We start from the raw sequence: 23207 nt of genomic DNA on the forward strand, positions 1-23207 counted from the left end.
CTGGGATTCTTGAGTCAATCACCTTGATCAGCTCCCCAAGAGCATGTCAGATGGCTTTTCCAGACCTCAAGCCTTTAAATGAACTCAAAGGCTCCAGGCCCTTGTTTTGAGAACCAAGGTTTAGAAACTCATTCACCAGCCCAGTGTGGTCCCTGGACCAGCAGCATAGAATTCTCGGGCTCTACTTGAGACAGTGAATCAATCAGAAACTCAAGTTGGCGCCCAGAAATTTCCACTTTAATGAACCTCACAGGGGAGGCTGGTACCTTGGAGTTTGGGGACCAGTGTTCTAGACCACTCCATGGGGTCACACTGGTATTCCTGCACTGTGCTTGCTGCATAAACCAATGACCAACTGGAACTCCCACCACTCCGCTTTAACCAGGCCCTCCCAAAGTCCCACCCATCTGACCTGCAAAGAAGGAAAGGGACACCAGACTGTTAGAGAAATACTGATTTTAATTCAACATAAGGTAAACTCTAGGCATCTGTCATCTTTCAGCCTAAAAATTAGCAAAACTGTTGAAACAAGGCACAATTTTTCCCCATGCTTGTTACGTGGCTCCAGTTACAAAAAAAAAAAATTTATGAAAATGTTAAAACATAAAAATAGAAGTCTGTGATTAAAAAAAAAGTGTATAAAAAATTCCCACAAAACCTGTCAACGTTGTTCCTGATTCTACAAAATAGCACCAATAAGAAGAGTAAAAGTTGTTAAAAACCATTAGGACAGCATTTCTGAAATGCAGCTTTCCCGACCTCCCGTTCCCCGTAAAAACTTCTCGTGGGATACAAAAGGACTTTAAAATCTCTGGAGGGAGGGTCGAGCTTTTTATTGCAGTTTTCCCCCTGCAATCTCTTAGATGAGGGGAAAGGGCGGGGAATGTGCGTCTGCCCTGCTGTCACTGCTATTCAGTTTAGGAAAAGGCTGAGGATTCGGGGTGTCCTCTCATGTGGGGACCTGTGCCTGCAGAGTAGTCTGGAGGGTGCATTTTGGGGGTGGAGGGGGATGCCTTCCCTAAGCCTCCTCCTCTGCTCCCTTGACATGGGGAAGAGGGAGACTGAGAGAAGCCACACCTGTCTGCATAATATCCAGCAGCGGATAACCCAGCCCACCCCTTCCTGAGCTCCCCTGAGGGTTCTATTGCAGTCACTGGGAGGGCATTTAGCTAAGGGTAGCTGTCCCCTTGGGTTTGTTTGGGGAGGGGGGGAGGAATAGCCCTGAATGTGATGATGAGGTCATCCCTGCTGAAATCATCATCATTATGGAAAATACTCTACACGGACACCGACAGCAGGTCCCAGCCCTTTACACTGAGGCCAGGGGAACGTGCTGGGTAAAATTCAAGAAAGACAGGCATCCTTTCCTCTTCTGCTAGCCCCAGAGAAAAAAAACACCCAGGGCTCTTAAAATGTCCCTTAGCTACATGTCTACCACTGCATGCTCCTGGAAATGAGGGGCTGCAGATGTTTAAAAAAAAAAAAAAAAAAAAAAAATTAAAGTCTTGCAATAACTGTCTTGGGTGATTTTTCAGCTTTAACCTGAGTATTAGAGAGCTGTCGGCACTGTGGTTTTGGTATCTTAGCCATTGTTTCTCTGAGGAGTAAACCCAGGAGGGAAAAAAAAGCCATCTTACTACCTACTTCAAGTTTTAAGTTTTCAGAGAAGACAAAATGAGCACCGTCTTTGGCCGCTCCTAGCGGCCAGGTCTGAATTGTGCACAAGGAGGTGGCACCTTGGGCTCCCCCTGCCAGGAGTGGGTCACACTCAGCTCTACTCCTGCCAAGGTTATGTGGCATGACCCCACAATGCTGGGCAGAGGAAGGGCAGAGCTGGGGCTGTACCTACTGGGTCCTGGCTCTGCCCCACATGCCCCAGTGCTCCTGGGCTCAGGGTGCCTGGGAGGGCTATTCACAGGCAAAGTAGTCCTTCAGGGGGGCGAAGAGGTGTCGGATGACAGGCACACTCCAGGACCTCCCAAGCAGCTTCTGGCGGGCACCACGGCCCATGTTGGACACATCCGTGTAGTGTACAGGAAAGCCGAAGATCCTGGGGGGGGCAGGGGCACCAGAATAAAAAGACAGGGAGTCAGAAATGCCCCTTCCAGCATGCTTACTACCTCTGGGAGATCCTCACACGAAGAGCATGGTACTGCTCTTTCTGCCCTTTGTCCCATCCTTTCCATCAGGCCGACCGGGCCTTCACATGAGCCCTCGTTGAACCCCAGAGGCCAGATCAACCGGTTCTACAGAACACAAATAACGGTCCAGAGGGCACGGTTCCTCTAGAAGGAGGCCTGTTGCGTGCATCCCTAAGCACTAGCGCTGTGCTCCAGGCACATAGCTGGTGCTCAGTGGACCTTTCCCATGTTAATGAATGAATGAATGAATGAATGAATGAATGAATGCCAAGAGAGCCAGACAGCAAGCAAACAGACATGTATCTGCCTTCAAATCACAAGAGGAGGAAAGGGAAATTTCCTTAATAAGAATTAAGGACACTTGCAGAAATAGATCATCAGATGCTCAGACAATTAACCATAAGTACATGGAAGTATCCTGCATTTTCTCTCCCTCTTAAAAAAAACCAGTTGTTAGATCAAGGGCCAAGCTGGACTTAATGGCAGATGGCAACCAAATATACCAAGAGCTTCCTCTAGGAGATTCTACCAGGCCTGGGAAGAGGCTACAGATACACTAGACCTCAGTCTTTCCTGGGCTTACAATCTAATACTAAAAAGCACACCAATGGGTGTTAAGCAATGTGCCAAAGATGTAACACTATAGGCCTATATAGTGCCTTTATAAGTGCCTGTACCCACATATATAGGCACCTACCTAGTATCATCTGCATCCATCTAGTATCACAGGGCCAGCTCAGCATGTAAGGCTTAGCTCTCAAAATACAAAATAACCCACAGATGAATGGGCAAGGTTACCAGCCAGTTTCTTTCTCTATGAATCAGAACTTAATTTTAGGCTAAGAAAACGATTGGTAAAGAAATAAAACCAGTTGTAGGACTGAAATATCTGAAATGAAAATACTCTTATCAAATCCTCTGAGATGCAGCCAAAAATGTAAAGAGGAATATTCATAGCCCTTCCTTCATTTCTAACAATAAGAACAAAATAAACAGGGGAAAAAACAAAAAAAAAACAAAAAGAAACCAGAAAAGGAGAATTGAAATCCAAGAGCTGGTTCTTTGAATCCAAACAGTTAAATGATCAACTTAGCCAAGTAAATGGAAGGAGAAGACAGACTTTGGCTAAGTAGGAACCAGCTTTACTGGCAGAGGGAATCTGAGAAAGACCAATGGCCAAGTCAGTGGGGTTTTCTTTGGCTGGTTCCTCATATGCCCTGGAGGCCCAGCATGCTGGGGCAGTTAAATGCCAGGGCAGCACAGCAGAAACAGAGATGGCGTGGTCTAATGACCTCATGTTTCAGATTCCTTACCACCACCACCCTTCTGCCATTTCTACCAGGAAAATCAGCACTAACTCTGAAAAGGCATCACTCCCAGCCCCACTAACATAGGTCAGTGAGACCATGCAGAAGAATTAAGGCAAACACCTGCCCATTTATGCTGCCTGCCTTGACCACATGTTCTTCCCCTTTCTCTCTGCCTGCATGATTCCCCTCTTCACGTGCAGCCCTGCTCACCTTTCTAGCTCAGTGCACCACAAAACATCTTCTTTGCCATTCATGACAACAGGGAAAAGTTGGTTTTTCCCCTGTCTGATCGAGTTCGACTTGGTGGTTATTGTCTGTACTTTCTTTAACTGGAGAACAAAACGACATCATGGAGTGAGCACAGGATGAAGGGTCTGGGTCAAGTCAAAGCTCATAATCACCTCGGGAAGTTGGAGGAGGGAGGGCAGGCGTGGGAGAGAGGGAGGCAGGGTTGGGCTCACAGAGGGAATGAGAAAAGGAGAGTTGGAAGGTGAGAACATCTTGTGCTTCCCACGAACACCAAGAAGTTAATGAACAGGAAGGACCAGCCTCAGAGAACAACAGATAAAAAAGTGACCATGAATGAGATCACATGGGGGCCGAGAAAACACCAGAGTTACTGATCAAGCAGGATTAAGCAAAAGTAAAAACCCACCCAGATTTTGAGGATGGCCCGCTGGATTTTGAATGAATGGAACCTAGCCTGATGTAAACATTAAGTTTGTGGAGATCTCAATATAATTTTAACAGTAGACCATTTTTGTGACAAAACAAAAATTACTCATTTGCTACTGGGAAGATGAGCTGAAATTATCTGTGTCTCTATGGAGTTTGCATTCGCAAACTCGTCACCTTTTCTCATAGTGATTATTTGTGTATCAAGAGCCTCTCCTACTCTGTGCTTTTATTTTAAGATGGGACAGAACAATTAAGTGGGGAAAGAGGCCCAGCACCAGGGAATCATGTGGGGGGGAGGGGCAGGAATAAACTGAACACCAAGGTCAAGTCCTCGCTTGGAGGTCACCAAGTGCGTTTCCAGAGACCATTTGTTAGCACGTCTTACCTTTGCTGTCCTATTGAACTCCAAGCAGTCCTGCAGTTCGAGTTTATCATTCTTTGATGCTACCACGGGCCTGGGAACATCCAAAACCCATTACTTTCTACCAACTATAAAGGGGCCTCGGCTAGGTGCTTCCCAAGGTGGGAATGAGGGCCAAAGACTGCAAAATGTGCTCTGGCAGTGAACTTGTTACAATTAGCTGATAAAAAAAATGAGCCTGGCAAGAACACAAGACTACGTGCCAAAGCCAGAAACAGACTAGCCCCTTGAAGGGGCAGCCCAACGCCCAGGAGCAAATGCTCCCCCTTTCCAAATTTTAGTATTAATCAGAGCCTTCTTGCAGAGAGAGCAGGATGAAGGAAAGCAAACTGGAAGGAGTCAGGAGACCCCTCCAGTCCAGCCCCACTGCTCACTGAGTGACCCTGAGCAAGTCAGGCCACCTCTCTGGGCCTCAGGAGCTTAGATTAGGTCTTTGTGGATCTGCTGCAACTAGCACATGGCACATTAAACCCATGATTTGGTGGCTTACACCAAAGACGACTTGGGATGGTTTCAGGGCTAACAGGAGGTACAGGTAAGAAGGACAGGAGATGGTTGACAATACGAACAATTACCCTTGTAACTTTCACCATTGAAACCTGCAAATGCAGAGAGGCAGAGAGATGCCTGAGAAGGCGGAGGGCTAGACTTGAGGAGTGGTTAAGCGTTCCAGAGGAGAAAACCAGCAAAAGGTCTGAATGCACAGAGCTGATGAACACCACAGCAACCTCTGTGTAAGGAACTTCAAGGCCAAAAGGAAATCAGATGTAGGAATGAATGATGCCCACAAGAGAGGCCACAGAATAACACAAAACATTCCCCTAGATTCTGTCAGAGATTTCCTTGACCTCACCTTCCGGGCTAAATGCCTGCCTACCCCCAATCTTTACTCTTCCATGAATCCAAGGGAGTTGGGACACATTACGGCCACACCTGGTGCTGACTGTAGGACTGAGATCTATATAACCAAGGTGTTAGGTCGGACAGCTGGATTTGGGTCTGTGACTACCAGGTGATGGTTGGGTCACCACCCTTGCAGGGCCCAGCTGTAGACACTGTTATTCTCACAACTCAGACAGAAAGCTCTGGAGGCTCTGCAGACTCTCTCCTTTCATCTGATACCCTACATCTAAGGCATCAGCAAATCCTGTTAGCCCTTCCCTCACATTACCCATAATCTGATCCCTCCTGTTAAGTTCCACAGAACTCTTGAGCTGCCAAGCCCCCAGAGCCACACTTGCATTGTGTTGAGTATGTATGGATGGCGCCCTCCTCTGAATGCCCACCCTCACTGGTCTCCCCACTGCTGCCGACATCCTGCTATTGTCTATCCCTTTATGAGCAACTATCATGAACCTGAGATATACCTTTCACCTGCTTGAATGGCTCATGAGTTCCCATGCAATGACTCACAAATGCCACATAATTTGGCCCACATTTCTGAGTCCTTTGCCGTACTGTCCCAGCCATTCTGGCCCCTGGAACCTTGTCTCCGAGCTGCTCTTCCCATGCACTGTTCACCATCACCCCATTCCCTATTCCTTCTGCCTGGAATGTTCATTCTTCCCTCAATTAACTACATGGCCTCATTCCTTCATTTAAGGCCCTGGTGGAATGAGAAGCCTCCCCATCAATTCCTCCAATTCCCCCACCTCCAGCCAGGACGGTGAAATTATTTACTGTCTTCTCTACACATCCCCCATTACATGTCAACTCCACGAGAGCCAAGACTGACATCTAATGTGTTCACCACTGAGCCGGCAGCACGTACAGCAATGCCTGGCACAGTGTGAGAGCTCGAGTGTTGAGTGAAGAGCCCACTTCATCCAGACATGAACATTCTCCATTTCACTGGCTGATTAGCCAAATAAAAATGCAACATACCCAAAAGAAATCCTACAAGCTATTCTAGCAACTTCTCCCCTCTGTTCACACTTTGCTAAATGCCTGAAAGTTATGCTTCCAGCACTTCCTTCTAAAAGCGAATTTTTTTTAAGCTTAACTCATTTGCAAGTCTGGGATGTCACATTACCATCATATTTTGTATCTTAATTAGCAGGTTGTTTCCCTGGAAACCACATAGAGGAGATAATGAATCCTCAGCAAAGCCACTTACTTTGTGGCTTTCAACATGAAAAGATTGATAAAAAGTTGGGAAAAGGGGCGCCTGGGTGGCTCAGTTGGTTGGGCGACTGCCTTCAGCTCAGGTCATGATCCTGGAGTCCCTGGATCGAGTCCCGCATCGGGCTCCCTGTTCAGCAGGGAGTCTGCTTCTCCCTCTGACCATCTCCCCTCTCATGCTCTCTCTATCTCATTCTCTCTCTCAAATAAATAAATAAAATCTTTAAAAAAAAAAAAAGTTGGGAAAACCCCTTGGTTAAGAAAATCCAAGGGGACAGGTTATCTCAGCTATGCCACTGGGCTGGTCACCACAGGTCTCACGGCCAGGGATCACTTCATCTAACAATCTACTTGCATTTCCCAGTGGGACAGTAACCGGAAGAAGAGGTGGGGTATGCAAGCATCAGCACTGTCTGCTCTGTTCCAGCACGAGGCACTTTGAAGAACCTGGCCCGTGGGCAGAGTAGGAACAAGTCAGAGAAGACTAAGGAATCCTAGCCTCAGATTCCCAGGTCGGGGCTAGCTTCCCAAAAGGCTTCCAACATGACGACAAGGATTGGTCTGAATCCTAAGTGGGGCTGTTTCTCGGCAGAGCCAGTGCTTTCTAGGAGGCATGAATGGGTCTCTGAGTCACAAGAGTTCACAGTTGGGGCTCCCATCATTAGTTATACTTAACTTGGCTGTTACCTGTCCCACCTTGAGCCCCTTTGTTACCTGTTCATTCCAGGCAGGTTGCCCCAGAAGTAGCGGGCCCTGTGAGCAGCAGACACTTTGATGGCATCGATCATCACTGGATTACACTGCAGAGAGAGAGGGACAGAGAGAGAGGGACATGCGGAAGCCAGCCAGAGCGGGGTTTGACCTGGGTAGGTGACAAGGCGCGCCTCCCCCCGCCTCAGCCCGCTATAGAGGAGGCATGGTTCCTGCCAGCAAAAAGACAGACCAATCCCCATCAAGAATCTGGCTGGAAGACACAGCTAGTGCCCTGATATACTAAACGTGGCGAGAGAGACCAGATTGGACCAGCAGGTTCTGAAGGAAGATACACCCTCGGACCTGACAGATAATTACAGAATGTGCTTTGTACAGGTAGGAAACGCAGCTCAAAATTGAAATTGGCCAAGCTGGGAGTCCTGGTTGCAGGAATGCAGTGTTGACAAAACATGGCTTCTGTCACCCATCTGCCAGGTTCACACAGTATGAGGGAACTAGCCAGTTCTATAACATCTCCAGCAAAACTTAGGTGGTAAAGTTTTGAAGAAAATGATTGAAATGTATAAAAAGCATTTACTATAGTGCTCGATGATAATGCTTCATACTGAACCGACTGTAGTCCCTAAAGCTGCAGTTCTCAGAACAGGGAGGAGAAAAAACTCCCTAGAGTAAACCAAGTTTAGTCAAATCTTCTGAGGCCCCCAAAAGTAGATGAGGATTTCATCGTCTGACTTCAAGGGGTTCTGGCTGAGGTTAGAGATCAAATATTTTCCACACACTAAAAAAGAATCGACCCACATGACTCCGTTAGTTTTGGATTTAGCCGTGTCCACTAAGAACTCAGAAATCACTCCCAACCACCTCCCAAGGCCAACAGGGCCTTCCCTCCCATGTTGTCTTGACAATTAGGACCCTAGGTGCCCTCACCTCCAGGAACCGAGAGATGTCCCTCTTGTCGCCAACCTTCATGGCTACCACATTCTCAAACATCCAGAAGAAGGGCCGGTCATCCCCCTCCTTGGGGCGCGTGTAATTCAGCAGGTGGTAGAACTCAAAGAAGAGCCGGCCTGTACCCTCTGAGCCACATAAGAAGATGGCAGAGCCAGGTTCACACCCCTCAGCCCACCCTCCACACTGACACCAGTGGGTTCCCAGTGACTGCCTGCCTACAGCCACACCCTGCAGGCCTTCTACCTGCACTCCTCTGGAATGACTAAGGACACAGGCACAAGCAGGCCAGGATTCAGTACTATCTCTGGGGACAGGACGTACAACGGTAAAGCTGGCCAGAAACAAACAGTCCTCCTCAAGAGCACTCAGGTGACAGAGGGTCTCTTAGGGCCACCAGAAAGAAGGGATGCTCACCGTACAGGCCTTTCCTGGCAGGGTTCACATTTGAGAGATCATTGCATGGGCTTCCACCAATCACCAAGTCGAAGGGGCCCCATTCTTCAATCTGAGGGAAAAACAGTCACTCTTCGTGGGGGTGAGGATGGAGGAATACAGCCTAGGTGCCAGGTAACCCTATCAAGAAAACTGACTTCTAGGGGTGCTTGGCTGGCTCAGTTGGTGGAGCACACACTTCTTGATCTCAGGGTTATGGGTTTAAGCCCCATATCGGGTGTGAGGCCTACTTTAAAGAAAAAAAGAAAACTCACTTCTAGAATCTCACTTGGTCAGTAAAGTTTCCCAACTCCACTTCTGACGCAAGACAACCCAATGCCCCAGGTTCCCTAAGATCTAAATCTTTCTGAATAATCTGCCAACTTGTGGGTCTTCCTACAGCTTGATGCAACCCCAGGTTCGCTCTTTTATCACAGCCCTGGGCACAGGGAAGGGGACCACATGGGCATGAGGATGTGTGGGGCTCAGGGCGTGGAGGAGGAAGTGGGGGTGGGGCAGAGCCCAGAAGGGGTGCAGGCTGCCCTCACATTTCTCTTTGTGATGTTCCTGACGTCATTCACGTATTTGATGTTGCCCTCGTGCTTCACAGTTCCAACAGCGATGGATTCTTCACACACTTCAGAGGCGACGTACTTCTCCACTTTGATGCCCAATTCTTTGAGGACCAAGTACCCTGTAGGGGGCCAGGGGACAGAAAGTGCATCAGGGTTGTCCTCCCAGGGCACCCTCCCTCCAGTGATACTAAGCCACCTCCAGAGCTCCAACCAGACCCAGCAGGGACGTGGTCATCCTCGAGGGAACCCATGCAGATGGCACAGAAACCGAATGCTGGTGACCCCGGGCTCCCTGGATGGCGGAGTTTCATGAAGAAAATATATGGGTAACTGGTAGAGCCCCCCGGCACGATCTACCAGAACGGACAGGCACGTAGCCAAGGCCCCAGCACCTACCACCTAGCACAGTCAAACACAGACACACGGACACAAATCTTCACCAAAACCATGTTTAGAGAAACTCAAGGCTTGGTGGCATGGCCAGGGCTCAATTCTACTAGGTGTGATCTGCGCCAACACAAATAGGTCTTTAAGACCCAAACACAGAATGGGGAAAACAAAGCGCGAGTAGTGACCTGGGGGTGTCACTAAAAGCTGTCAGTGATTTCAGAATCTGGACACCGAAGTACACACATTAAGTACAAACGATGCAAAGTGCATAGCAGCTCCTTCCTCTGCTTCGTTCTCTGGGAATACAGAGATGTTCGTAATACATCACAGGCTAGTTTTTTGAATTGAATGAGTTAGATCAGACACGTCAGCCAGAGGCAGCATGCACGTTGGCTATGCTTCCTCTATACCTGAGCAACGGGAGGGATATGGGAGGGAACCAAGACTGGAGGTATTAGGGGCTACCTACTTCAGCTCCAACAGATCTAGCCTTATGGGAGAGGAAATTTTTCTAAGATATCTGCACATAATAAAAGAATCCAACACAGCTAAGATATACCTGCCTTCAAAGAGGCCCCAAAAGAAGGCCCGGCAGGGGAAATGGTAGAGAGGTTTGAGGAGAGAAACAGGAGCCAGTGGTTTTCTCAGAACAAGTGACCAACAGGTCATCCCAGGGGTCTTTCTTGGCACTGATGACAGGACACCTGGAGCAGGTGAGCGTCCCTAGGTGAACTCCAAACTCACCTGTTGCAATTCCATCAAACAGGGATAAGACTCGAATGGGCCGCCTTCGGGCTGCGGGAATCGCAGGGTATAACTTGGGGGCTTCCTGCCAGGTTAAAGAAGGAGGTCATGGAAGTCACGGTGCAGGGAGTAGGACTCAGCCTCTGGTGGAGGGGAGGGCTGACCTTCCTCTGAGTCACAAACCCTGTGCTCTACAACTTCCTAGCTGGGATCCCCTGGAGAGCTCTAGCACGAACGGCCATTCTACCCTAGACGTGAACACAGATGCGACTCTGATACAGATGCACACACACACAAGAACACATTCCCTACCCCGGAAAGACCTGGAGCCTCCCCTCCCTCCATCAACTGCAGGCAGGAGCCCAGGAAAATCCACTCCCCCCATGATTTAAGAGGAAGTCACAGGCCTCCCTTCCCTCTTCAGTTCCACTAAGGCTAAGGCTTGGTTAGTTCTGTAACCATTTCTTCAGCAGGCCCGTGAAAATCCATATAGTGAGAGGGCATGAAGGAGGGGAGGAGGAACGCTGGAGAAGGCTGACAACTGTACAGAGGACGAGGTCTGAGGCTCTCGGATGCTCATCTGTACAATGGATCTTTTCCATTAACTCTTGCCAACAGACTTCCAGAGCACTCCAGAGCCCTGAAGCCCTGGGGGTGGGTGGTGCGGGGAGCCGGGGGGAAGAAGCCTGTGGCTTACATATTCGAGCCCTGTGTCGCTGGTGAAGAAGGCCTGCAGGCGCACGTTCCAGTCCTTCCGGCGCCGTAGGACGCCATGACAGCGCTGCGGGAGGCACATGTAGCAGCTCCAGGGCTCCTGCAGCTTCGCGTCTGCTGCGGTGCCCGTGCCCACCAGCACCTCCAGGCACTCCACGCAGAAGCACCTGCGCCCACCAGCAACGGAGAAGGACGGCCTCGTCAGCAGGCAGCTCCCCTGCCTTCCCCCACCGGCCCCCTGGAGATGGCAACAGGCTGCCTGGAACCTTCTTGGGCCCCCACTGCTCTTCCCCATGGGCTGGAAGGCACGGTGCCAGGATTTGGGCTGCACTCTTTGGGACCTCTTCGGTGCAGGAGACCGATGCATGCACCGTCAGCCCCCACAGGCTGCTGCACAGCCAAGTTCCCCGGCCCATCTCCAGGGGGCCTTCCCTACCCTCAGGGACCTAGCTTTTTAAAGCCCATCCCTCCACCCCAGTTCTACTTCAAGCACACGGGGACCACGGCCCTGTGGACTCCTGGCCTGGGCTGGGCCCAGCCCGCTGCCGGGGCTCCCTCAGGGCTGCAGGCCTGGCCGCCACCCCCCCCCCCCGTTCACGGCCCCCAGCCCCCGCTCCCCCCCCCCCGCCCCGCCCCCCCCCCCCCCCCCCCCCCCGGCCCCCGCTCACCGGCAGCAGCTTGTATTGCTGCAGAGGAGCAGCTCGCGGCCCTCACAGCACACGGTGCAGTAGGACTGATAGCCATCGTCGTCGTACATGTAGAACAGCTCGAGGAAGCGGTCCTGGCAGCCAGACGGAAACGCCAGTGAAATCGGGGACCAGGGACCAGGGACCCCCAGGCCCCCGCCTGTTTGCTGGCTGAGGCCCTAGGAGGCAGCCACAGAAGAGGTCACCGGTGGCTTGGCGCCCTTTCCAGGGCCACCAGCTGGGGTCTGCGTGCCACCGCAGGACGACCCTGCTGCTGCAGCAGCCAACCCTCAGAGGGGACAGCTAGAGCCTTCCCTAGAGTGACACGCAGGTGCTTTTTTCTGGGGGAAGTACAGGGGAGTAGCGGGAAGGGGCAGGAACGCCCAGGGTGGGGATAGGACTTACCCGGCACGTCTGGCAGAGCCCACCCTCAAAGAGAGGGTGGAAGGACACGGGGTTTCTCCGACCACAGGACAAACAGCTATCTATAAGATAGGAATGCAGTTTGCACCAATTACGGCCACAACACCAGGGCTGAAGCCTTGAGTCTAACGGCTTTTGAATAGTTACTCCAGGCTAGCAAAATCACGACTCCTCATGCTTTGTTCCTTTCAGCAATGCTTCGAAGTTGCCAACCCCATTCCAAAGACGGGGAGAGGCCAGAACAGGAGCCCCAAGCAGGCGGTCCCAAAGACAAGCAAAGGCCTGGCCCAGGAGGAACACCTGAGGCAGGACAGGGAGCAAAGTCCACTCCAACACAGGGACTTGCTTGGGTGGGCCTGGTATGAAAATCTTTGAGACTCTTTAAAGACAAACTTGGGTAATCTATGGTGATTCCAATTTGCTTTTGTCTTCATTAAGAGTTGCCTACACCAACCCTAAACATAGCCATGGATACTATTCAGAACACGGGTACCTTCCTTTTGGATATCCTGCCTTGCCGTCACACCAGCAGTCGGGACTGATCCACAGCACTTATCATGTGGGCAGGGCCATTAAGATGCCTAAGACCTGGGAGGCAGGGTGGTGTAGTCGGGTTAAGCATCCGACTCTTCATTTCACATAGTCATCTCTGGGTTATGAGATTGAGCCATGCATTGGGCTCCACTTTTAGCAGGGTCTACTTGAGATTCCCTCTCCTTTTGCCCCTCCCACCCACTCGCTGGCACGCTCTTATCTCTCTAAAATAAATAAATAAATCTTTAAAAAAAAATGCCTGAGACCAAGCAACCCCAGCCAGGCAACATGGATGGGTGCGGAGTCTTGAGGAATGGGAGGATTATGGGTCAAGGTTTCCAGGATTGACAGGGATTGCTCCAAACCTGAGCTTTCCCCAGGGTGTTCTGGGTCAGGAGCTGTGCTGTTTCCCTACATAGCATTGAGATAACCACTCAATAAATATTTGTTAAATAAAGGACATCAGGCTAAGGAAACAAGAGAGAATCCATTTGTCCTCACACATTCTGAATTCTGTTAGATACATTCTGGGCAGAGTTTCAATTCCAGTGGCTGGCTAATTCCCAGCCAGGATAAACAGACCAGTTGACTTGAGAGTGACCTGGCACCTCGCACCTCAAAGCCTGTTCCAGTTCTTGTCTGGGGAAGGCTCAAGATGCCACAGATAGCGGTTTCAGGTTTGGGGTTCTCTGGGCCAAATTGCCCCAACCCCACCCTCCTTGCTCACTCACAGGGGCAGAATCAGCCTCCATGAAAATCAGGCAACACATTCTATTAAATGTAGCAACAAAGATGAGCCCACCGCAACCCGAGGCCAAGGCACAGGAGCTCTGGGTCAGATTCCAGCAGGGCAGGCAAGCAGGCTAAGGTCGGCCTTGAGCACTGCCCAGGGCGTGAAGGGGAGACAGGGAAAAGCACATTACCTTCCAGGTTACTCTTGTTGTTGCAAACATCCAAAGCCATTTGTTCTGTTGAGAAAAGAGGAAAGTGTGACACGGAGTCAGGGAGCCTCTTCCTCAATCAGCTCTGACACAGTCCCTTGCTGAATGGCCCTTCCTGCCACCCACCCCTGACAGTCCAAAGCTGACAGCGGGTGAGATTGCTCCCCCAGCCTCCTCACTGTCCCATGATCACCTCGACTCTGGTCCTCCTCTCCTCGGTCTTTGCCATTGTTATAGCAGTTGGTCTTTAGGCGCTTGGGTGGGGGGCAGTAGTCTGAGGTGGCCGAGTCGTCAGCTGTGCGTCTTCGAGTCTTGTTCTCTGTGAAAGGTAAGGAGATGGCAGCCGGGGCCAAGATACGGGGAGAAAGGGGCCTGGGACAGAACCATGCAATGCCCGGGTGCCCACCTGCATCTGGGCCATGACATGGGTCCATACTGGGTGTCCTACAGCCCATCTGTGGATAACTTGGACGAAGACAGAATTCAAAATCCCTCACTATGTATTTATCGGGGTTTAAACAGCAATGGGTGCAAGAGAACTCATCCTCATAGACCCAGCACAAGGAAAATTAGACAAAGCTTGGTCTCGGATGCCCACCTCGAGAGCTAATAGCCACATGCAGTGACTGTGCACTTGAGATGTTACTTGTGTAACTGAGTGACTGCTTTTTATACTTAATCTGGATGTACACTCAAAAGCCGCCAGTGGAGCCAATCAACTGTCTCATTTGGAACTTGGGACATCTATAAAAATATAAATCTAATGTTTCTAATGACAACGTAGCGTAAAAATTGAGAGATCATATGACACGTCAAAATAATAGATTTTGAAAACTGCTCTAAAAGAAAATGTAAAATTCTCATTAATTTTTATACAGATTGTTAGAAATGGTAAAATGCCAGAAATATTGGATTTACACTAATTTCACCCTTTTTTTGTACTTTTTCCAATGTTGCTACTAGACAAAAATTTGTATTATGTGGCCATTGTTTATATATTTCTATAAATTCCTGTTATATTTTCATTCAATCTGTAAATATCATCTATAAGAAACATGGTTAAAGGAAACTATAGCCATTAGAAATCATAAGGACCCTTTAGTGACAAAATTACATCTGACAGTGCACACACTATTATAATTGAGAAGTGAAGGGAAAGCAAGAATCCAACTAGTGTACAGAAATAATTGGAAGGATGTGCACACCCAACGTTAACCTGGAGGGCAGTTGTGAGGGTTGGGAGTGAAGGGGTGGGTGAGGGCTCAGGTTGACTTTTTAAAAGATTGGATTCTTTCCCAGTGACCACTGTATATGCAAGAAATGGAAAGAAAGTGCAGAGAAAATAGTGCATAGTCAAAATATGGGAAGGGAATACCGTATTTCCTTGATTCTAAGTTCCCACTGCCTGCACGACGCACCTTCGACTTATTAACCACTTATTTGTGGGGGGAGGAAAACAAAACAAAAACAGAAAATACTATGTTAAATATGGATTCTTAAGACAAACCCTGGATTTCAGGCATCTGGGATTTCCGGAGTGACAATGTGGAAACAACACTTATCTTAGAGGAATTATGGTATTGGTCAAACCCTTAGGATGGGAGATACCTCTTTCTGAATGGAGGTGGCTTATGGGGTTGGGGGGCGGTGCGGGGGGGGGGGTAACACTTTCCAGGTTTTCTCCAGTGAGCATGGCTTAATTATTTTTTCCTTTAAAAAAAGGGCACCAATGAAGATTCCATCTTGGCCTTCTATTTACTCAAGTTTTCACAACAGATTCAATTCCAATTACTTGTACTTGGCCTTCAGCAGGAAAAGTGACTAGGGAAGCTGGAAAAGGCTGGGCTGTTTGCTCTTCCAGCTTCCCTGGGGGTTCACAGGGTGACAGAGCTCCAGGCCTGACAGCTTGCTGGAAGCCAGGGTAGGGTAGGTGGCAGCAGGGGGTGACTACATCTCCCAAGAGGGTCCCCAGCAGCAGTGGACGGTGGGTGCTGCCCAGGGACCCAGTCCCACCTGGTTGCTTGTTGTTTGGTTTGAGGCCCTCAATCCCAGTGGGCTTAAAGCCCCCGTGGGCCCACTCTAACATGGGCTTCAGCTGGTCCTCCAACGAGTCTCCAGGACTGCTGGGGAAGGTTTTGCCAGCCCGCACCCTGGCTTTCTGTGGAGAAAAAGAGGCTATGATCAACAGGAGGGGTGGGTGCTAGCCAGGCCACACCCAGGGACTCCCCCCGCTGGGGCCTGCATTCCTTTTCACACTGGTCCCTTTCACAGCCCAGCAGCTGTCCTGAGCAGTGGTATGTGACAGGGAGGAAGGGCCTATGTAGGGAGACAGGCAGGAGGCCATGGAGAGGGAAATTAAGTCTCTCCCTGCAGATACCAAATATGATCTCTCCCCTGTAGGGACCTGAGTGCTCAGCTCCCTCTCAAAGGGCAGAGGATCAGCTCTGTCACTTTTAGATATAGAAGAAGCATCAGCCAGCATGTCTCACTGTGTCTGAGAAGCTTCAGATTTCTTGTTTTATTTCCCTAATGAAGTGAGGAAGTATTAAGTCCTATTACAAAGGCACCAGGAAGTTTTACATGTCTAATTAAGCACAAAGCCTGGCTCATAAATGCTGGAACAAGGCCACAGAACATTTCATTTCTAAATCAAAGTAGAAGGAGTGACAGAGCCTGATGGATCCCCCACAGACAAGGAGAGGAGGCAGCTGGCCTCAGGTGTTCTCCAGTCTGGACCTCAAACCACACCACTCAAAGGAAAGAGGCTTTGAGGCTCTACAAAAACTTATTCACAGTTATGAAGACTGTCTCCTGCTCCTGAGGGCTCCTCTTCCCTCTGTCAGTAGGCATGGAAGCTGGGGGTAGTCCTGGGAACTCATGGGAAATCTCAAATCCCTCCTTTTCTTTCCCAGTCAATGGGCTACTGTCATGTTTGCATCCACTTCCTTCCTGGTGGCTCTGCCCCCTCCATGCTATTGGGCACACTGTGGCCTGACCTGGCCTTCTAGAAGTCTCTTGCTTTACCTCTGTTTTCGAGGCCAGGCCCTCACCACCCACTACCATGTTACCTCCAACGCATGGTACATGGCCTTCCTGTAAGAGACCAGCTTATTGAAGGTCGCCAGGTTAAAGTGCTGGCTGAACAGCCCCAGGGCCACTAGCTTATCTGCAGATACCTGGAAGAGAAAGCCATCATCAACATCCATTTACAGCTGGTGTCTGGCGTGTCCTGTCTCTCTCCCAGGCTTATTCCTGGGGATCAAGCTATAGACTAAAAAGAAGGGAAGAGAAAAGCAGAAAACAAACGGCAGTACAGCCTCTGACACACCCTACCGCCAGAAGCATGGCGAACACAACACCCCAAATGGGAGAAAGCAGGATACTCCCAAATGGATACAGCCAGATGCAGTCCTGGAGACTCGCTGGAGGACCAGCTGAAGCCCATGTTAGAGAGGGCCCATGGGGGCTTTAAGCCCACTGGGATGGAGGGCCTCAAACCAAGGTTACAGGGTGCATCTGGCTGTATCCAAACTATTCTAAGTACAACGGACCCACACTGTCCTTGGTGGGGGGCCCCGTCTCCGTCTTGACATTCACACTGGATGCTCCAACATTGCTGCTTTCGCACATGTTCTTCCCTCATTCACGACCATGACAAACAGCTATGATACAGCCTTTTATTAACAGAATTAATTTAATGTGCAGGTTTAGAGAATAGTGCTTGGCACAGAGTGTGATTTGTTGCTATGTGCCTTACATCGGGGCTAAATACCTGTAGTCCACAAGTCTCACACCCAAGTCCCCTGGCCGTGCACGAACAAATCAGGCTGCCGGTGGGATGAGATGAAACTGGTGTTCAGGGATTCTGATTAGCCCGGAGAACCATGGGACGTCTCCTTCCCCACACAGTGCATGCTCATTCTCATGCCAACCTCCGTTTTACACCTCTCATCTTGACCTCCCACGAAGGGCTGTTGCCACCATTTATAAGAAACTGGGGATCAGTGTGATTGTAGAGAGAAATGCAGGTGCTCATCCCAGCACCAACTATTCTCGTGCTGTGTGTAGCCCAAGCACAAGGACCTGTGTTGCAATCCCTTACTATGCTAACAGCCCCACACTTCATCTTATTAGCATCAGACCCAGTCTTGCAAAGCTCATTATAGGTCTCATTGGGCCAAAGTAATTACAAACAATCCATGTTTCTTCATTTCACAGAACTCATGGCCCATATCCCTGCAGTTAGATGCTTCAGGGAGAGCAAAGGCCCACATTTGTAATCCTGCTCCCTCTGCTGGCCAAAGAGAGAGTTTCTACATGCATTCTACCTACCAGGGAAGACTCTAGGTCCTATTTATCTTGCCCTCTGGGAATTTCAGTGTGTTTACAGCAAATCCCAAATCATGGGGAGAAAAAAGAACCTCAATTTGAGACCAAATCCCACAGGTGTACTGAATGGTCTTCCATTCCCACATCTGCCTCCATCCCAACCCAGCTTGCTGTTGTTCCTCATCGAACCTCTGGATGTGAAGGTTGGACTAACATTTCGAAAAGAGACCATCACAGGCCAAGATCTCAGAATGTGCCTTTGACAGGATTTAAGAATCAGAACTGCAGGATTCATGCCCAACAAACAGAGCTCTTACCCCATAGACTCTCATCAAGGAGGAACTAAAAATGGTTAACATTAAAAAAAAAAACAAAAAACACCCCACAAAGATTGGGACACCTGGGTGGCGTAGTCTGTTAAGCATCTAACTTCTTGATTTCAGCTCAGGTCATGATCGCAGGGTCATGAGATTAAGCCCTGTGTCCCGCTCTGCACTCAGCTTCTGTTTCCCCCCTACCCTCCGTCTCAAATAAATAAATCTTTAAAAAAAAAAGGTTAACACCAATAACCAATAAAGCCTGAAATCAGTACTCTGCAGTGGCCCTAGGCCCACCTCTCCTCCCATGCCCCTCCCCACACCTCTCAAAAGCAGAGACCACCCTTCCTATCTCTTCCTGGCTTCTCCAAGGAAAATCTTTGAGGGTGTCTGCCCAGGAATCCATCCTGGTGACTCTGCCTGGAGAAATAAAAACCAACAGAGCACAAGTGCCCACAAATGGCTTCAGAGGACTTTCCAGCTCTTTGTCTCCTATAAGACTAGATAGATTGAGCTCTGGGCCTGTGAGACCCTATATATCTGTTTAAGCCAGTTAACAAGAAATTTTTGTCCTTCCTAGGCACAAGGAGTCAAAGAGCCTCACCCATCTGGAGAAAGCAGTCACAGGCCACTCATATTAAAAAGTCAAGTATGAAAGGAAGTGAAGAAAACACAGGAAATGGGTCTGTGGCGCATGAGAGCCTGCCTAGCCCTGGACTCACCTCAGAGAACTTGCCGTCACCAAACCACTGGACCCACCGCATGCCGGACATGGCCTGGCGCTTGGAGGTGGCCTTCCATGACACCACCATGGCAGGCCACCAGGAGAAGCCCTTGATCTTTCCCCACACAAGGTCCCCTATCCCAAACTCCTTCCCATCCTGGAAAAAAAAAAACACATGGAAAGAATCCCAATGAGACAGATCACCTAGGCCAAGGAAAAATCCTGCCCACCCCATTAACCCCAAGGGCCATTGCCCCAGGGTACAACTTAGGGCATTACTTTAAAAAAAATAAGAAATGTGAGTGAGAACCCCTTGAATATAAGGGGTCAGTTTCGTTTTTTGTTTTTTTTTTAAAGATTTTTTTTTTTTTAATTTATTTGAGACAGAGAGAATGAGAGACAGAGAGCATGAGAGGGAGGAGGGTCAGAGGGAGAAGCAGACAGATTCCCTGCCGAGCAGGGAGCCCGATGCGGGACTCGATCCCGGGACTCCAGGATCATGACCTGAGCCGAAGGCAGTCGCTTAACCAACTGAGCCACCCAGGCGCCCCGTCAGTTTCGTTTTTTGATAGGAACATGGGATTTATTAGATTTGTAAAATTTCACCTGTAACCTTTAACCTCTATCTGGGAATGAAAGATGTCAACTGAAAACTCACAGGAAATAAGATCAGAGTTACCTCATGACAATCACCTGGGTTTTCCCACCACGGGCCTCAAAAACTTAACCATAAAATGTAAAATGCCCATGAAAAAACAAGTTATTCAAATAGATGTACAGGGGCACCTGGGTGGCTCAGTCATTATGCATCTGCCTTCGGCTCAGGTCATGATCCCAGGGTCCTGGGATCGAGCCCCGCATCGGGCTTCCTGCTCTGCAGGAAGCCTGCTTCTCCCTCTTCTACTCCCCCTGCTTGTGTTCCCTCTTTCTTTTTGTCTCTCTCAGTCATATAAATAAATAAAATCTTTAAAAAAAAATAGATGTACAGTCTGATATACATAGAAAGAAAGATTTCTATGCAACAGAATTATACATACATACGTATGTATGCGGCAGTGCTGGAATGAAGCAAGCCCTACCGGCTAATCATGAACAATACAGAAGATGGATCATATAATACAGTGGATAAAAGATGTGAGCGTGAGGCAACTCCAGCTCCCAACAAATAAAGTTAACTAGTCTACAACTGTACATAAAATATGACGAACAGAACCACACCTCGTATTACATATACAAGGTATATATACGAGGTACGTATATTTGGAGGTACAAATACTTGACATCTGGAAATTCATTAATCAGGTGTTTGAATTATGTCTGGCAGAGAAGCAGGATAAAGGAGGGACACATTGCATATGGAAAATCCATATGCTAAAGAAATTCAAATATTACAATAGAAGTGGCCCCCACAAAAAGGTGGGAATGGCCCCCGCTGGGTAAGCGTCTGTTCTTCCCTATTATCTAGGCCATTCTTGTGGTACCTGATACTCGGCACTGTCGGCATCTCTACCCTCTGCATCCACCTGTGGGGACTCGAGGCCATCCTGCTGGCTGTCCTGGGCCAAGCGGGTGTAGGGGGTACTGCTGCTCTGGGGCACCACATCGTCATCCGTGAGGTCAATGGTGAGGTAGGGGCTGGCTGGGGACGGCCACGGCGTGCCTGCCAAGGATACTGTCCGCCGCCTCAGGGACTGTGGACAGAAGGACATGGAACTTGGGCCATGGCAAACCAGGTAGGTGACCAGAGACCAGTGGAACCCCCAGTTGCTTCCCAAGCAAGCAGAAACAGTGAAGACATTAAGTTGAAGAGAACAGAGACCACCAAGGACGGTTTTCCGGGAACCAGTATCCCTCAAGTGGTGGGATAAAAAGCAACTTCCATCAGAACAGAGACAGAATCAAGGACAAAGGCAGAATAATGAGGGAGGCCGAGAGGCTCTGAGAGCCAACCTCAGAGAGGGCTGCTGGTTTCCTTAAATGCTTACTGTGTGCCCAGCCTTGCAACAGGAGTGGAGAAAAGCACTGGGGTTGCCTCAAGACAGTCAAAGAAGATACCAGGGAGACAAAACAGTTCTGGAGTCAGTAGTACTCGAACTCATTCCGAGGAGGAGCAAGAACCCAGTCAGCAGGGAATTCACACATTCCCACCCGAGTTCCATCCAGGATCAGGCCAGGAGAGAAGTCATCGGGCTTAAGAGCTTACCCGGCAACCAGGAGAGAGAGGTAAGGGAAGCCCCTGAAAAGGTGATAAGAGTGAAGATTGGATGTAGGTCGCACACCAGCCACTTTGGGTGGCACAGTGAGAGAGACCGATCTTCCACTTAAAGAGACTGGGGGTATCCGGGGAACCAACCCTGGTAGCTGAGAACTCCACGGGGGACTCATCCACGGGATTGCGGCCCTGCCGGCCTCGGGTGGACCGCGGGGAGGACCTGGGTCTCTCCCGGCTGGAGGCACTGGTGTTATTTCGGGTTCGGACCTGGAAGCAAGAGAGGATAAGCACGAGGCCTTTGGTAACTACAGGCATGGCGTTCCGGACAGGGGGCCAAGAGGACTGGTCTTGAGAGGTCGCCTCACATCAATGAAAGTGAACGAGGTGGTTAAGTTAGGGAAGAACTCTGGATGGGTCACGTGGGCCCCCCACCCCCACCCTGAAACTCCCCAGTTAGTGGGAGAATGGGGTAGGGTGTCAGCAGGCCTGCCAACAGTCCACAGCAGATCCCACGCTGCCTGGCCGAGGCGGCTGGCACCTGCAGATTGAATGGAAAACTAAAATCCAAACCAAACATTTACCGCCCCCCACAGCGATGGAATAATTGTTGCCTTCTTTAGGAAGGCACTCGATCATCAAGACAGATTAGAAGCCCTTAGGCTCCTTTCTCAAAATGGCTTGAATTTAGGTGTTGTACATCTGTATTCAAATCCTGCACGCAAGAATGACTGTTTATGGGGCACCTGGATGGCCTAGTCAGTTGAGCAGCCAACTGGATTTTTTGGCTCAGGTCATGATCTCAGGGTCCTGGGATCAAGCCCCACATCAGGCTTTCCACTCAACAGGGAGTCTGCTTCAGGATTCTCTCTCCCTCTGCCCCTCCCCGTTTGCTTGTTCTCTAAAATAAATCAATCAATCTTAAAAAAAATTAAAAAGATTTTAAAAAGAACTACTATTTAACCTTGGGTAAGTTATTGGAAATCTTCTCTCATCTGTAAGAAGGGCATGATATACATCATACACTGGGTGAGATTATAAACTAGCCCTGCAATGGCCATCAAGGGTTCGCCTGCTCTCTAAAGGGCTGGGTGACCATTAGCGAAGACTGCCTTCGTATTTCTAGACCCCACCCTGTAAGTCATAGAAGTGACTCCCAAAGGTAACTGACAGTTGAGCCATCCACCTACAAACTATCTACTCTTAGGCACTTAAAGCCAGGAATGTCCAAGGAGCTAAAAACCTGCCACATGAAAGCAAGCTTTCACAATGATAGTTCACGAACCTTGCTGTCATTTTCCGATTTCAAAACATTTGTTCACCTCGCTCTCCAAAGCTCCAAGGAGAAAGGAAGATCCAAGACAGGTTTTTTTTCATTCAGGCCTACGAGTGGTTGGAAGGGCCCTGGCTGAGGGGAGGGGGACTTACAGCTGGGCTTTCAGACCGAGTCCTGGTTTCACGGAAGAGTTTGGGCATCACTGGGGTGTCAGAGCCATCTCCGTCTTCCCCCTCGCCATCTCCATCACCCGTCAGATCCTTTATAAATGAAGCATTAGGAACAGTAAAGGTCATTAAAAGGTCACATAATCAAAACGGTTTAAGAATCAAGATTCAGGGCACCTGGGTGGCTCAGTTGGTTAAGCGACTGCCTTCAGCTCAGGTCATGATCCCAGGGTCCTGGGATCGAGTCCCGCATCGGGCTCCCTGCTCTGTGGGGAAGCCTGCTTCTCCCTCTCCCATTCCCCCTGCTTCTGTTCCCTCTCTCGCTGTGTCTCTCTCTGTCAAATAAATAAATAAAACCTTTAAAAAAAAAAAAAAAAGAATCAAGATTCAATCATTTTGGCCCAAGTGAC

At 49.4% G+C, this 23207-nt stretch overlaps 1 protein-coding gene across 2 annotated transcripts in view; it reads right to left on the reverse strand.

Moving 5' to 3' along the window:
* Positions 1-204: 204 nt before the first annotated feature.
* DNMT3B (DNA methyltransferase 3 beta) overlaps positions 205-23207 on the reverse strand; it is a 42121-nt gene continuing 19118 nt past the window's right edge. The window contains exons 4-22 of one of the 2 annotated variants that reach the window (XM_035006028.1): positions 22783-22890; positions 21499-21624; positions 20627-20836; positions 19144-19302; positions 16844-16951; positions 15789-15933; positions 13969-14094; positions 13758-13802; positions 12283-12362; positions 11860-11972; positions 11175-11358; positions 10478-10562; positions 9317-9462; positions 8751-8841; positions 8313-8461; positions 7386-7471; positions 4515-4584; positions 3662-3780; positions 205-2050 (exon numbers count right to left, since the gene is read on the reverse strand). In XM_035006028.1, coding sequence (XP_034861919.1) covers positions 1909-2050; positions 3662-3780; positions 4515-4584; positions 7386-7471; positions 8313-8461; positions 8751-8841; positions 9317-9462; positions 10478-10562; positions 11175-11358; positions 11860-11972; positions 12283-12362; positions 13758-13802; positions 13969-14094; positions 15789-15933; positions 16844-16951; positions 19144-19302; positions 20627-20836; positions 21499-21624; positions 22783-22890 — 2292 coding nt within the window. In that variant the 3' untranslated portion in view covers positions 205-1908. The remainder of the gene's footprint in view (positions 2051-3661; positions 3781-4514; positions 4585-7385; positions 7472-8312; positions 8462-8750; positions 8842-9316; positions 9463-10477; positions 10563-11174; positions 11359-11859; positions 11973-12282; positions 12363-13757; positions 13803-13968; positions 14095-15788; positions 15934-16843; positions 16952-19143; positions 19303-20626; positions 20837-21498; positions 21625-22782; positions 22891-23207) is intronic. The other variant, XM_035006029.1, reaches the window with a different exon arrangement.

The sequence above is a fragment of the Mirounga leonina genome, unplaced genomic scaffold (assembly GCF_011800145.1).
Source record: "Mirounga leonina isolate KUSES-001 unplaced genomic scaffold, KU_Mleo_1.0 Mir_150, whole genome shotgun sequence".
NCBI lineage: Eukaryota > Metazoa > Chordata > Mammalia > Carnivora > Phocidae > Mirounga > Mirounga leonina.